General features: G+C 38.7%; 1 protein-coding gene across 1 annotated transcript in view; it reads left to right on the top strand.

Annotated features, from left to right (window-relative positions):
- Positions 1-17,100, top strand: part of pcdh11 (protocadherin 11) — a 130,259-nt gene that overhangs the window by 46,597 nt on the left and 66,562 nt on the right. Inside the window, exon 4 of the mRNA XM_044364476.1 lies at positions 6,496-6,555. Coding sequence (XP_044220411.1) covers positions 6,496-6,555 — 60 coding nt within the window. The remainder of the gene's footprint in view (positions 1-6,495; positions 6,556-17,100) is intronic.

The raw sequence follows: 17,100 nt of genomic DNA, 5'->3' as shown, positions 1-17,100 counted from the left end.
CAGAGAAATAGTAGGTCATCAGAACTTTGTGAATACAAACCCAAAAAAAAGAAAAGAAAAAAAATCATCATTTCCGGATAATTGTGTCTTTATATAAAAAACGGCTTCACACACTTTCATGCATGCACACACATATTAGACCCAAACCCTCGCATATGAATGCAAACACACAGACAGACCTCTCTTAATCTTTCCGACACACACACGTGCATGCTCATGACACATGAGCACAAAATAAACAAAACAAACACAAATGCAGTGCACAAACACAAAGCAAATGTCCTCTCAAAGTAGATGAGCTCCATTCTGTGTCGAATTGAAAGCATCTGCAAAGCCAGTTCCTCTCGGCCGTGGAGGCGTGCATCAGCCGGCAGAAGCGCCTGCTTGGTGTCCCAGGGTGGCTCGCGTAACACTTGGCCTGCTCCCTAGCCACTGCCTGGATCAGAGAGGCCCACTGCTATCATCCAGGCGCTGGCAGCAGTGAGGCTAGGCTTAGAATGACAAATTGGTTAGAGGGAGTGAGTGACGAGAGCAGGCCAAGAAATATACTTTGAAGAGAGAAATGCATTCTGAGTTGTGACAAGCATGCCACATTATATGGTCAAGTGTACAAGTCTGACTCCCGCCATGCGGATTGATCCAGATCCCAAAGACACTTAAATGAGGCAAGGCTCTCTCATCAAGACAATGCCAAAGTATTTATCTTAGAAAGTCACCCAAAATATTACTGGATTAGAGAGCTTTTCCGCACACAGTCTCTCGTCTCGTGGCCTCAATTTGTATCAAACTGCCTCCCCTCTTCAAACTGTCTCAGTGACAATAATTCCGTAATGTTTGCCTATTAGCTTGTGTTAAACACTGAAAGCGTAGTGATATTCGCAAATTTCTAAAAAAACAATCTATTTATGTCCAACCTAATCCAAGGAGACCTCTTTCCTTATAAATCAGGAAATTTGCATCTCATATTTAAGACAATTACAAGAATAATCAGCAGAGCAATTTATTATATCATGTTAATATGATTCTCAATGATGAATTATTGATTCAAAATATAATACTTAATTCACTATTTCAACAAACCAATAATTTCCATTCCCCATCCCTCCCTCCACACACCATCTGTGATTATAGCCTGCAAATAATATCTAAAATAAAATCTGTTTACAATTTCAAATGAAACATACACGGGAATAGTATGTCTAATTAATGTTGTCCTTTTTGTTTGGTATTGAGATGGAGGTTGAAGAAGAGTGCATACAGGGTGTAGACATGTGGCTTTTGCCAGAGGTCAAACATGAAAAATAAATCAAGTCACACCCTTTCTCACCTGAAGGCCATACACTCTAGCTGGAAGCATCTGGTCGAAACAGAAAAGCTTGAACCTAAAAAAAACACTGTGGGTATCCAAAGTTAAATCTTTGTTGAGCCACTAAATATGCCATGCATGTATTATTATACACAACAGCTCTATTGCTCAATTTGAAACAGCATCAACCTTGTGTCTGTTTTCTTTATTTATCAGGTTTCTGAAAACAAAATCTCCTAATGCAAAGGCATAGCAGTTGTATAGACAGAAAAAACAATATTAAGCTTCCTCGACATATTTTAGATTATCGTAAAACCCACATGTAGGAAATTCCGTTCATGTTAATCCACAGCAATATTGCACTTGTCAAAACAATCCGTGGTAGCAGAGACTGTTGAGATTTACAGTGAAAGGAAAAAAGGAAACGCTAAATCTCCTCCGAATGAAGTCTAGTGATCTTACGGCTAGTGTTGGAGATGCATTAGATTTCAGTCTACCTGAGGAGAATAAAATGTTTTAATTTACTGGACATTTTGCATAAAATATATTCAAACATAAAACGATGAATATGAACACATCCAAAATGGACTCCGCTGTTTAAATTTGATTTGGTTGTGTAACAACAATCCAATCCAACAATTATACTAAATATTTTAGCATGTTTCAGTCATGCCCATTTGGAAGACAGACTGATTCACTAGTATGTGGTCCTGCTGTATTAAATACAAGTTTGTTCTGAACACAGCAGCTTTGTAGGTTGTAATTACATTGTTTTTCTGCAGGCTTGTTGGCACCTTGGTCAAAGGCAAGCTCCTGTGTGCCTCTAGGACTCCCTCTCATGTAAATTAGGCCCTCTTCCCTTGCCAAAGCAATCATGACATTGCACTGGTGCAATGCTAGGTCTGCAAATAAGCCATGTCAGAAGCACACACACAAGACACCGGATGTTCCCCTCTTGAATTCCCTCTCTCAGCAAACTGCAGAGCCGTACCAGTTGGCATCACTAGAATTTGGTTTGAAGTTGTAGAGTATTTTACTTTTGTTGTCAAATTGCTTTGCAAATGAGGCCCACCCTGGCACAATTTCAAAGAGCTTGTGCTATATGTGCAGCTTCCTTCAGGCACTAGTTTCTCAACCTTCATCATTCTGTATGCATATGCACAGTGCTGCACTAAGCTCACATGGAAGACTAGATAAACATGCCAAGCTGGGAGGAAGATGGAAGGCAGCATGCTTACGTCTTGTCAGCCTGTCTGTATGCTGTTTCTGTGTTCTTCAGCTTGACTGACATGGTCTATCTAATAACATGGCAGGTAGACAGTATGAAAGCCTTGTAGGTTTTTACCCATTAAAATGATATTCAATCATTTTGTGATGGGCTTTTTTTTTGCCCTGAAACCACGCCTCATAATGATTCAGGTTCGAGTGCCATTCACATTGAAATGTTATGTTGCTTGAAGCCACATCAAAATAATTGTTTTGATATGTCCCGTTTTTGTCTTGGCAATGACATTTATAGGGGGTGATCGTACAATGAGGATAAAGAACAGTTTTTGAGGTATGTTGACTAAATTTGAGCCATGGATCCCCTGGCTCACAATTATAGGGTTTTAGTCTGGGCATCATGGAAAAGGCATTGCTTTGCGATACAAGTGTTGCACATATTGCGTGTCCCTTTGATTGCATGTCCAAGTCAGAAGCTAAATAATAATAATGCAGGGATTGAAACACTGCAAAATAGCCCAAGGCTCAGAAATTGCTAATGAACAGCAGCAGGGTGCAGTTGGGGTGTAGTGGGGGGTTGAGGCATCTGCAAACTTACTTCCTCTTTCAAAGGCAAATAATCCATAGTAGCTTTCTGTGGCTCAGAACGTTGTACCTTACAGTCAAAACAGTGTCATTGCCTGAAAGGGGGAGGGGGGTTGGGGGATCAGGTGTATGTGTATTTCAGCATGCACTGAGGAAAACTCACATACACTTGTTTGTGTGGATTACCTCTGATGAGCAGTGTGAGCATGATCTCCTTCATTGCTATATTACAAATATATGTGTTTTACACTCTCTTTTTTCACTGCCTGTCAAGAGCTCTTCTCACACTGCAGAGAACCATCAGGCAATGGGAAATCCATGGAGAGGAATAGAGACAGAAGGCAAGAAAAAGAGAATATATTTGGTGCTATGTGCTGCAGATCAAAAACATGGTAGTCACATGATCAAAGGCATTTGATAATCCTTGAACTACATTGCTCCTTTAATCCTAGTGAGAGAACTATATTTTATTGGGGGGTGAGAGGAGGGGGGGACAATGCTGGAGTGGCAAACAGAGCTGGAGAAACAGTAACTAGCTGCTGGAAATGCAGTTTACTAAATGTAACTAAATGTTCACTTTTGAGGGAGCCTGGGAAGACGACAGTATAAAGCCTCCTTGTGTGTGGAGAATGGAGGCTGAGCTGATGGGGCTAGAAGCACAAATGTGCCACAAGTCCCTGTCCACTCAGCACTGAATAGTGTTCTTGTTTTTTTCATGGGGGTTGTTGGGGAGGTTTGCTTGTTGAATGTGACCAGACTACTATAAACTGTACTACATCTGGCACATAGAAACAGGGTGATGCACAGGGTTAAGTGTAATATTTCTTTCAAGCAAGATGGCTTGAGTTTCATTTAAATGGCCACCTAAATGTGTATTTTACAATACATGGACAATTTGTAGGTTATAATGTTGTAGAAAGAGTTACAATGAAAGAAAACAAACCTAAGGCACAGCAGAAATGATCGATGCTAAATCAGCATGTCTCCAAGAAATCGGACAAAAAAACATCATGTTTCAGTTATCTTACTGTTTCCTCAGAAAATAATTTTTGGTATATATCATTCCATTCTGCTCCCTGGGCCTAATCAAATTACAATAACCTGCCCGAGCACTCTGAAAAGACAAAAACATCAATATGTGGTGTAATCCAAGGCCCTCTGTTGCAAGTCTTGTCAATAGTGTTTCCCTATCAGATTCAAAATGTCCCAGAGCAAAGGTGAGTTGAAAAATGACAGTTGTTATTTTGCTTCCACGTTTTTCTATTTATGATTTCTCACCTGAATACATGATCATGCTGTAAAAACATAGAGTATGAGTCACAAAGCTGCATGGTTTCTGCACTGATGAAAAATTAGTGATTAATAATTGCCTTTTACATGTGTAAGTTACACTCTAGCAGTGTGACAAAGGAGCACAGCGTCAATGAGAGGTGATGTTTTGTTCTGCTCAAAGAATAAAATGTGATTGTAATGGGGAAAAAATAGAGAAAAAAATCTAACAAACAAACAGTGATTATAGCCTGAGGAGAGCTTGCTGTGTGCGTGCTCGTGTGTTTATGAGTGGGTGTGTCCAAGAAAGGGAAAGGGATTTAGATTATCTATGGTTGGTATCAAGCTTGAACAGGCCCCTATATTTATAAGAACTAAAGTAGTAGTAATCCAAGGAGAGTTTTTAGGAACACACTTGCATTTGTAAATATTACCTCTTCCACATTGTTTGTGCTTTCAAATGAAAAATGGTTGTTGAAGATGGAATACACACTTTTATTGTTTACTTGCAATCCTAAACTGATTTTAAATCAATCTAAAACATCACATTTTTCTGCTTGGTAAATTTTAGCATATTTGTCACTGATTTTGCACACTGATTACACAGAAGATTGTGACCTTTTGCTTTTGCTTTTTTTTCTAGAAGCAGCTCAAACTGTTTTAGAGTGACAGTTGACAGTGACAAACTTAACTTTAGTTTGCACTGAAAATGTCTGGTGTTATAATACGGCTCTCCCTTTTCAGTATTGAGTATTACTGTGAGTGATACTGTCAATGGTGGCACAGGGTGGAATCATCTGCAAATTGTAGTGGCCGTGTTTCATGCCATGGTTATTTGGATTATCCTCAGTTTTTCATTCCCTCCACTTTCATTAGTAATATACCATATATAAGGTCCAATCTGGAGGCATTGCTTGGAATCAGCATGTAGTTTACCCCACTGGAAATCATGCCATCTACATGCATGCATAAAGCACAGACCGAAGTAAATTCCATTTCTTGGTCCTATCCCCAAAGAAAATAACTCATGTTTATTTGTCACATCAATTAAGATATCATGGTTATATAGCTGACTCAATCTGTAGGGAAAATTTTGTCTACTAATTCCATCGTCCCAGCAAGGCCCATTTATTCATTTATATTTCATGAACTTGGTGTTTATGCTGCAGTGAAAGCCTGGCTGGTTTTTTTTTCCTCTCTCTCTCTCAGTTGGCTTGGCCAGTGAGGTGTTCTCCTTCTACGTTGCAATAAAATATAGATGTTAAGAGTCTGGAGAGTTGAGTGTCTCATCTGTCCTGGTGATACCATAAGGCAGCCATTAATAGTGTCAGGGAGCATCAGACATACCACAGGCACATAATTGGATATGAGGACATAACTGAAAGCACCTGCTTGGAAATCAACAGGGCCTTCCCAGGAGGCAGCCCCTTGGTAGATTCCAAAAGAAGTTTGCAGAGCCAATCCACTTCCCTGCTGGGTTTGCCTCACCCATTGCTCTTTTCATTTCTCACTGAGGTCAGCTCAAGATGGCTTCTTGTTTTCTTTTTTCATGATGGCATTGTGAGTATGCAAATACTTTGGATCTTTGCATAATCACAAGCAGCGGGACCATCTGTTGTTGGCTTGTTGACTTACCTTGCGTCTGCTTTTAATGGTGTTTTCTTGTATCTGAGTGATGTATTGGTGTATTAACAATGTGATAATCATTTAACCTCAAAAAATGCATCCAGGCGTGTATGCAAAAGTCTGAACATATGTTCAGTGAAATCTTCTGACAAAGAAGGATTTATAATCTTTGTGGAGGGATAGAAATAAAGAAAAACTGGAAAACAACACAAAATACATCACCATTCCCACTCTCATGACGTTATGATAAGATGATATTGTCAAGATAAAGATTTAAAATATGACTGTCAACAAAAGCTGGGGTCTTGGATTAGTGGGCGGGAAAGACTTGCTTGTTGATTGAGAGTCGCTTAACCCCACTAAAATATATTGCAAAAATGCTAATGGCAAGGACCAGGAAATAAGCTGCAACTTCTGTCACTGAAGATTTGCTGGGAAATGCCCTCCACAGAAAACATGTCCCTGATAATGTGTTTTTCTTGTAGAACCTGAGCCAGACACCGGAGAAGTCTTTCAACTCACCACCCCCCATTTGTCCTCATAAGGTAAGATCCAACTTGCTTTCAGGCAAGGGACAAACAACATTTTGTTCAATAATTGCAGATATCATGAAAGCATTTAATATTCTCATTAGTTGTTGTTTGTGCATCTGTTTCCATCTCAGATTTGTAAATTAGCTCTATAAGATGTCAAGACCCTACTTAGCTTTTCACATATAAAATTGTTTCATTCAGCATATGCTTTTTTTTTGCTGAAACCTGAAAATTAATTGGTTTATCAGTGATTCTAAAAAAAGAAATCAAGTCAAAAACAACAGTTTCTTGAAAGCATCTCTTTTCTGTCCCTGCTATTTTCATTTGTATGCATTCTAGCGTGATTCATACATTCACTTGACATGTGGCGAGAAGGGCAGATTTATTCAATGCTAATTAGTCCTATGCATGCACAGTCAAAGTCATCACTTCACTCTGATGGTTTCAAGTCATCTCAACACTCTGAAGTAACTTTCCCCTTCAACTCCTGCTCCTGGTGCATGCCTCTTGCAAATGTGATAATGTGCTATGTAGTGAAATTCACACAGTTTCAGTTCACTTAGCACCAAACGTGTCAAAATTGTCCTTTTCTGGATGAAGGGCCGGTTGGTGAAGAGTGGCTTATTGCAAAAGTGGACCTTGGTAAAAGGAGCTCAATGGAGGGAAGCTGTCTGACAGCCTGTCATCAACTGTTCAAAGCCTAACACCGCTCTACATCGCTAATGCACAGCTAGCTGTCTAAAATAACTTTGGCGAAATTGAAAGCTGCAGACGGTGGTAGGATTGTAAATAATAATAAAATACGATACCACTCTCCTCATCTCTGTCATAGGGAAATTATGGGAAAGGCAATCAACAAAATGACACTGCATGTCCTCCACATAGATATCTTTAGGTTGTGCTTGATGAGAAATTACAGCCTAACATAGCCCGGTGTAGCTGCTGAAGTTTTCAAACATGAACACATCTCTTTCTCAAGAGCGCTACAGAGGATGTATGTCTCTTGTTATTTATGGGCTCCACATTTACGTTTCATTCTCTTTTTCTTTGGCTTGCTCTCTTTCCATTTTTACACAGCTGATCAGGGCTGATGTAATGGGGGAACACCGTGGGTTTGTGGATGGTGTTATTCACATTTTAGCTGTTAGCAGCGGAACATAATCTCCCTCTAGTCAGCTCACATTAGTCTCCATGATCCGCACCAACCCAATATGTGCAGTGAATGCAATGGGCCAGCTGGGGTAATTTAGTATGTCAGTCAGCTCAGGAGGCTGGTAAAATGAGTAAATGGCTGGATATGATTTATATGAAAAGAATATTCTGATTATAATGGCTCTCAGAATAGAATATCCTCTGTCTTTTTACACTTCTCTTCATCTGCATTGTGTGCATCCCCCTAGATAGATAGTGAAATGAACAGAGGGCTTTTAAACTGACTGCTCTGTGATTATATTAAGAGTGTGAGAGTGAGAGAGCGAGGAAAAACAGGGGAGGGAGGAGATCGGGTGCCCAAGCACTAAGTATATATAATTGCTTCTTGACACATTGGCCAAATTCTGCAGTGCCAGGATCTGAGCGAAGATGATTAACGGCTGTCCGAGTGGGTGGGCACTGCAGGTCGTTCAGGGCCTTTGGTTTCCATAGCGATCCTAGTCTAAAGGCCATATATTGCATACTGAAAATCCCGGAGGCCCGCACATTGTTAAACTACAATTATAACTCACATGGAGAGCATTGTCTGTCCACTGCAAACTCTCTTATTCTTCCACAAAGCGGCTTGCTGCTCTTGCCTTTTTTTTCTCTCTTTCCTTTATTTTCTCCTCTATTTTTCTTAAATGGTCTCCTGTAGCTGGCGAAAAGATAAAGAGCGAAAATCTTGCATTCTGTGAATAATTGATGAGTGGGCTCACCTCAGAGCATCATTACAGTACAGCAGTCAGGGTAAGAGGTGAGGGCAAGATCATATTTCTGACACGAGGCTTCAGGCGGTAGAAAATTGTGTCAGTTTTTCACAAGGTTCCCTTCTGAAAGTACAGCTTGAATAACTGTTTCTCATTATGGCAAAACAGGACCGGTATGAAATGTAAACAGGGATGTGAGCATACATATACCATATAAATTGTAGAGACACATTTGTAGCACGTGGTAAACAGAAACTTCTGCCATATCACTAATAAGCATGTGTTTTTTTCTTAATTCAACAAAATTTTATTTATAGTAAATGGTTGGTTTTGATTTTTTTGCCATGGTGTGCATTTGGCCAATAAAATTGTATTTGTGTCTGTACTGTGTGTAAGAATGTGTATGCATGCATGCATAAGTGCATGTATGTGTCTCTGTGAACAGTGCAATCTAGTTAGGTGACAGATGGAGAGGGCAAGGGATGGGGGTGGGGATCAAGCACCTCTGACAATATGAGGCCTGCACTGCACCCTGTTCCTGCCAGCTTTTAAATTGCTAAGGTAAACTAAAGCCATACAACATCAGGACATCATTTCACAGTTTTATTTTTACACTCAAAATGAGAACTTCTACTGTGAAATGTCAAATAACAATGTAAAAAATTGAGTTATGAACATGGTAGACAGGCACCCCGCTTCTTGAAGCACACTTTATCCCGTGAAGTTCGACTAGTATGCAAATGGAAACACACTGATTGCCACAGATAAAATGCTCAAAAGATCCTGTGTGCAACATCATTTTTTAAGCCAAGGAAAGGCCACTGAATAAGCACATCCTAATGATGATTCATTCTGTATAATAAAAGAAAATCCCTCTGGCATCCAAACAAGAGGCTAGTCATGCAGCAATTGAGCTTATTTAAAGGCATCAAGAAGACTATGGGTGGTTAGTGAGGCATCTTCCTGAACATGTACGTCCAGATGCACAATACATTCAGCCCCTTTCACATGCACTCACGCACACACACAATTTATTTGAGGTAAATGTGATCTCAGAAGACAAGCAGCAACAACCCACGGATCCATGAGGGTGCCTGGGGTTGCATTGGTGGCCGTCGTCAAACAAATAATGCTTTGTGACTGAAAAAAAGACAATCCAAAAGGTCATTTGTGACCTCTGGGACCAGTACTGTGCAGCATCTGTCACTAGCAAGCACCACATGTCTGTGTCAAATGGCAAAAGGTATGCAGTGCAGCCAGTCTGCTGTGTAAAGGCAGTAGGCCTATATATACGTAGCATCACTGTTACAGTTGCATTAACAGGGCTCTGTAGTCTCCTGGCTTATCTGCATAAACATCCAACATGCCATACTGTACACATGACTGGTTGGATAACTTGAAGGGCTTTAAATACATTCACTTTTTTAATGCATCACGCGGACTGCTGTTTAATATGAATTAATTCACATTTATAGAGATTATTTGACAGAGAAATATTCCATATTTGATACAGTAACATTAAATAGTATGTTTTAACTGCCTCAAGGGGACTTCATATTTACCTCTTATATAAAGACAGGTAACAGATTAGAAGCTTAGAGGCATATCATTCATTCATGCCAATGTCCACTCTCACGCAGTGCTCTGCCTATAATGGTTTATGAGGTTGAGGTACTGTAATCCTCAGGGGAATCACTAACAATGACTAGCCTCCATGTTTGATGTTATCTCCCTTGACACACGATTTCCACAACAAGGTTTCATGGCATCAAAAATTCAGGGAAAATTGATGAAGACATATTTAATCCATGCTTCCCTCTCAGCCAACTTGCCATGCTCATATATCTGAATCAGACCACACCTCCATGTGGAACAAATCAATAATATTCCATTTCTAACCAAATTCCTCTTTTTGAATGGTGAAATCCAATCTTCACAGACACACTAACAAATTGGATATCCTGTCAGTTGCATTAGAAAAAGAAACAGAAACACAACATGGTTGGTTCTGTAAAAAATACACCTCGCATATTGTGTGTAGAAATTGCATATCTCACAAAATTTCATTCTGAACTCTCTCAAAGTGCAAATGAGGCAGAGTTCAGTAGTGTATTTCCCAGATCTCCTGCACTGTACTCTCTCTCTCTCTCTCTCTTTCTCCTACTTGTCCTTTCCTCTCACTTGCCACAGCATATCTCCCCCCTACATCCAGCTAAACCAATCAGGGATTTGAGGGCCTCACTTCCAATCAATTACCACCCAAATCAGTGCAGAGGCCTTTGATATAGAATCATTTGTCAAATCAGTGCAGATGGCTGGGGGCAGGTACCCCTGTGCCATAGGCCATATCCACGTGGAAATCTCTGCTCAGGGTGGGCTCTACTGATGCTCCCCAACCTATTAATGGGAAGTCATTGTGTGCTCCAGGACTGCAGTCCAGGTGCCTGATCCCCGAGATTGCTAATGTATAAGCATCTTAGCCTGACCAGTGGATAATACCGAGTCCAAGAGTCTACCATAACGATTTGGACTATTTTTAAAGCAGTCAAAATGTGACTTTCACAGATTCTACTTGAGGTGTTCATATAAATTGCACAAAGGCTGCAGGAGGTGTACCCAGGGTGCATTTTTGAAATGCAGCATTATCACATTTGACTTGCTGCAACAAAATATACCTTTGTACATGAGTCAATCCACTGAAGCGGAGGACCCAGTAATAACCAACAGAAAACAGCAGATATTTGTCATGTGAGTGCACAAGGTGTTCACATCGCATCACCATCACCATGTTTTCTCTTGTCAACAATGAGCATAAAGCATCCTGATAAAATTACACCGCAGGACTCAAGACATACAGTGTTTGATAAGATGAGACTACAGTGAAATGAAAGAATAACAGAATGATATAAATTACTCTTTTCAAATGATAACTTAGGAAATGTCACTTGCATAGATCTGAATAAACAGTCATTCATTAAAATAAAATCACCATATCAAGCAAGGGGAGATATTAAATCAAAATTACAGTGTGAATGATGATAGCAGAGTGACAGATGTAACATAAATGAAGAGAATGTAAATGATAATGGCAACTTGCACCAAAGAAGAAAGATTCAAAACAATTAAAAAGAATCCACCAAAAAAAAAAATTCTCTCCCTGAACAACCACAGTTTTAGGCCATATGTGTGTATTGAGAAGATATTTCTATATTTAAGTTAAGCTTTTACCCTAAGGTTTTAACATAAATATTCCAAACAATTAATTCTAAGTAACAATGAATAAATAATTATGATTGAAAAAAAAAATATGTGTTGCTTGCACTGAAGTAGCAAAACAATGTAACGTTTAAATGTACAAAAAGGAAATTCTTTCTAAAAAAAAAAAAAAAAAAACTTTCTATGCAATAAAAAAAATTACCAAACCCAATCATACTTTTGTTTTGGCTGCTAAATCCTACTTTTTCTAAAGTGGTCAGGTAACATGAAGGAATGCAACCATAACAAACATGTTGGGGGAAATTTAACAGCCACTACCAACCAGAGCGTTGAGCATTACAAGCAAGAAGGAAAGAGTAAGATTAGCCGGAGGGTAGCAGGCCAAAAAAGAAAGTGACAAACAGCAGTGACAGACAAGAATAACCCGTCATGGTCCAACAATAATAAAATGGAAAGAAATGAATCGACAGATGACTCTGGGATGTTGTCTGCTTTACTCCACCGGTAACGTAACTTTCAACATTGGCTTCTGCTCTGCATCAGTTACTATGTTGAAGTGGCATTTTTGTGTTGAGATTAGCTTCATTTTTGTATTGTCACTGTTTGTTGCTGCGATTCAATATCCTAACGTTAAGAGGGTGACTGCTATAAAGTATGGTAACAGTAGAGTTAGTGTCACTATGCCCACGCTAAAAAGAACTAAACTATCTCTCATAGCTGGATTTATTTTTATCACATAAACCACTAATAGTTTCTTCTTTCATTGCCAGATGCTTCCTAACTGTTTTCATTTATATATCAACCTCTCTGCTATGTTAAGCAGATGCATATTAAAATCCATCAGACTGTATTTTCGGCAATGTGTGAAAATGATGTGGATTGCAGCATTAGTGGGACATATTACAGTGTCGAGGCTTACCTGGCATTAGTCACTCAGTCAGTGTAGTGTTCACTATTAGCAACTAATGCTACATAACACACAACTGCTGTGGGTTCAGATGTTGATAGCATGTTGATGACATCTTATGTGGCCTTCTTGACGAAATTAAACTTTCTAAACTAATTTTTTAACAATGATTTGATGTGTTAGTAAATTGTGATTTGCATAGTACATACTGAACATAATTTGGGAAATTATAGCTGCAAGCAGCAATGATCAGGGTCCAAGCAGATTGTGAAAATCACAAAATTTGACATTTCTAGAGCAGAAGACCAGATGCAGATGATTTGAGAGATTAAAATGATGAAAGAATTTTGACTCTAGGCCAAGCTGTTTTTGAGATAATTTGTGAAAGCATAAATTTGATTATTACAGCCTCACCTTTAGGTCAATGAGTGTCATTATATGTGCCTGAGTAGTGGGTAGAATTTGCAACCCATCTGCCAATTTTTATTCTTTCTAGGTCTTACAGTTTTTGCTGCACTAACACTTTTAGCAGAGAAAAATAATAATACAAGACATTTTCATCAATAAAGACTTGAAAACATACCACATGCATGAATTACTACATTGTTGGCAAATAGAACTTGCTCATCTGGGGATTCAAACCCTGTACCTTTGTATCATAGTCAGCAGTTTAACCCTTGGATTATCACCTCTGCTGGTGAACATGCTGTCTTTTGTTTTCATGACCTCAAAATTGAATACAAAAGAAATCTATTCACCAAAACTACAGATTTACAGATAAATAGCTGAAAGACTAATCACATGATTGTCATCAACAAAGAAATGTTTTCTGATATTCTCATGAAGTTTCATTTGTGCCAGGCTGGATTCGAACCCATAGCGTAACCCCAGATTCACAGAGTATAGGCGTAATGTAGCCGTCACGATTTCAGTGTGTTTTCAGTTCATGAAATTAATTGTAACATTTTGGTCACCTAAAAAGTTTTGTTCAGTTATTTTTTTTGTACTTAATGACACTCTAAGGAGCTGAAGTTCAGTTTTACTGGTAAGTACATTTTGTTTTATATGTTTCAAGCCTGTTTTTTGCTAGTGAAAATTAGCATTACCATTATCACAGTTAAAGTGCCAACCAAGCTAGCAGCTAGCGTTAGGGTCTCAAAAAGTTCTCAAAAATAGGTTTTTGAGAAAATTGAGAAAAAGTTGCAAAATTTGATATGTTTTGAGCAGAAGACCATTGGAGCAAAGATGCAGATGAATTGAGAGATTAAACTGATGAAAGAGTTTTGACTCTAAGTCAAATCATTTTCGAAATAATGACAAATTGTTACAGTTCCACCTTGAGGTCAGTGAGTGTCATTTTATGTGCCTGAGTAGTGGGTGGAATTTGCGACCCACCTGCCAATTTTGGTGACTTTTGGTCTTACAGTTTTTGCTGCAAGAAGAAGAAGAAGAATTAAAGCTGCAAGCAGCGATGATCAGGCCCTCGCATCTTCGTGCATGTCGGGGCGCACCACAGTTGAAGTACTGTTATTGCAGAGCAACACTGCAGCAATACATTCAAGGCAGACATATACATTTTCTCGAATACTGGACATTGTATGTAGGAGATAACTATCACTTCCGGTGTCCACTATGTGGTGCTAGAAAACACACACTAAATGTACATTATGTTGCTGCATATCAAATGTAGACCACACACTTTAGCTTTCATATTAATTGAAAGAACTTTGTAACATAAGGCAGGCTTCCTGTTGCTGCTAGACTGTGCTACACAAGAGGGTCATTAACGCAGCAGTACATTAAGTCAAGGTCGCCTGACATGTATATGCATTGTTATGGATATCGAATGTTGCATGAATGAGTTAAACATCACTTCCTGTGTCCACTATGTGGTGCTAGAGAGCACCAACTGATTATACATCATGTTGCTGTATATCATGTATATCATGTCAACTTCCTGTGTCATAGCAAAACATGCAAATTGACCAGCATGCCATGTCAAGGGCTTTCCACAAAAACTCAAGATTTTGATAACTTTTGATCGCAAAGATCTTTAAATGACACCGATCAAATTTGAAGTCACTCTGATTAATTATCTCAGAGGAGTTTGTTGAAGTACAATACCTGAGCAAAAATTGCGAAGTAAATTCAAAATGGCTGACTTCCTGTTGGTCATAAGGTATGGCTCCAAAAGGATCTTTTTAAAAGTGTGGACATGATACATGTGCCTCATGTGGAGTGTAGGGTGGTGTATCGAGCCAGTGGGTTGAGCCCAATGAATGAAGGCCCTGCCGCAACATAGCATCTGACCCAGCTCCGCTGAGCCTGACTGGCTAGTAGAAAGCTGATCAGTGGGTAAACTTGCCCATTACTGAAGAACAAGGAATAAAAAAAAAATAGTTGTACTGTAACAGAAAGTTTTTAAAATCTTAGATTAGTGAGACCAAAACATGTGGCTGGTAATAGCTGGATGATAGTGGCATTTTAATTATTTGGTGCATGAATTTGGGAATATTTCGAGAATAGCAAGCTGTTTAATTTAGACCCAAATGACTTCTAATTAAATAAGTGATTTTGAGATTGAGGATACGTGTGCCAAGACTAAAGAAGGTTGGGAGACTTGATTATTATTCCACAGACTCAAACCTAGCAATGGGCTGAAGCTGTCAGTTTCTACCATTTGTGCATACTGGTCAGCTAATATATCTAAGCATACAGGTTTATACATTTCAAAACAGAATGACCTTAAGCATGTATTTTCTAAATTTTTTTTATAGTGAGATGTATTTTCCTCCAAATTAATAAAGAACTATAGCTAGAAGTGGGTGGGATTATATCAGTACACAAGGATTACAGATGTTTTCTTTTGTTTCTTTGTTTGTTTTTTGTGCACCCACTCCCCCCCCCCCCACCCCTTTTTTTTTGGTGAATGTCAAGCATTTCTAATACTTGGACAGGCATGAAATTCCCCTGGCAGAAACATAAACAATGCAACTGCCTTCTGTTTCACTGACATTGATTTTGCTGGCCAGGTTGTTACCATATAATTGTTTGCCATTAGAAAAAAAAAACAAAAAAAAAAACTGTAGTTAGATTTCATGTTTAATGATTTAAATAAAGCCTTTGAGGCTTCATTAGTTTGCACAGTGGTGCAGCCCAAACTAGATTACCTAAGAAATAGATCTCAAAAGTTTGAGCAAACAGGAGTTGTGTCCTCAGGTGATCTGGCCTGTCAAATGCAGAATAAAATAATAAATTACTAAAAACATAAATAAATATATAAATAAAAACCATCAAAATCTAAAACCTCTAATTTATAGATTTATAGATGAAACATTAATCATAAAACACTCAAGATTCATGGTTATGGTCTAAGTTATGAAAGAGCTTCTTTTAATGATTTTATTCATGAGCAAAGTATTATTCAATGCCTTCATGTTTCAGTGATGTATCCTGGCCTCTTATTTTTCCTCCCTACCATTATAAATCAGTGCAGTGCTGTGGGATGACATGGATGCCAGCCCTCAGTTCTTTGTGCAAGAATAAGACAAGTTCTCTGTAGTGTTTGATACACATTCTTTTAGAATTTGTCTTCAGATCAACACAGCACAGCTGTCTCTCTAGCAGACAGAACAAAGATCACCCAAATTAGAAATGAAAAATAAATCTTGTAAAAACTGTTAAGTACCACAAGCATACTAACTCAAATGACCTCAGTGGCCAGTTGCTATCCAAAAACACATTCTGCCCAAAGCTGTAGTATTTTAACAGCAATCAACATGCTCATCAGCAAGCTGCATTGGCAGACACAATAGGTGTGTCATCTGTTCTCCAATTTCACAATTTATAGTTATCATACAAGCAACACTTTCCCTGTACATGCTAATCTAGCAGCATTTCACGTTAATATGTCAAGTATTTTCCTGGATGTCATCACTTCTTTGTTATGAACAGATGATGTTATTTAAAATTTAAACATAGTTCATACATATGAATTAAGACAACTGCAAACATGTCTTGTCAAGAATCGCCCGCTATACTATGAGAGGTGTCTCAATGTGCCTCATTATTTTTCCTCCTGCTAGTTTGCTTTATTGAGTATACTGTAGTTTGTGCATAATTGCCAAAAGACTATTTAGACAAAAGTGAGTGTCATCTTCCAATTTTGCGCCAGTGTTTGTATTGCATGACACAGATTTCATGATTCTGAAATGCCTTGTAATAATTCAGACAGAAAGGAAATATAAAAAAAAACAAATGGAATAATAAGAGGAAATTGCAGTTTGGAAATGATTACAAGCGTGTAAGCTCGCAAGGCAAGAACATGCTGCATTGCTCAGGATATTTTTCTCACCCTCTGCCTTTGCGTATTTCACACTGGTGTAGTCTTTGGAGATGTAAGTCATACTGAGAGAATTTGACTCCGCATGCTAAAAAGGCATAAATATGGGAGGTAAAAAAAAACATAACCAGCAGATGACCTTATTACGCTCAGTGTGTACCATGCAGTAGCAATATTGCCTTTACTTTTCA

Source organism: Thunnus albacares, chromosome 10 (assembly GCF_914725855.1).
Source record: "Thunnus albacares chromosome 10, fThuAlb1.1, whole genome shotgun sequence".
NCBI lineage: Eukaryota > Metazoa > Chordata > Actinopteri > Scombriformes > Scombridae > Thunnus > Thunnus albacares.
This window is presented reverse-complemented; position numbering and strand designations above follow the sequence as displayed.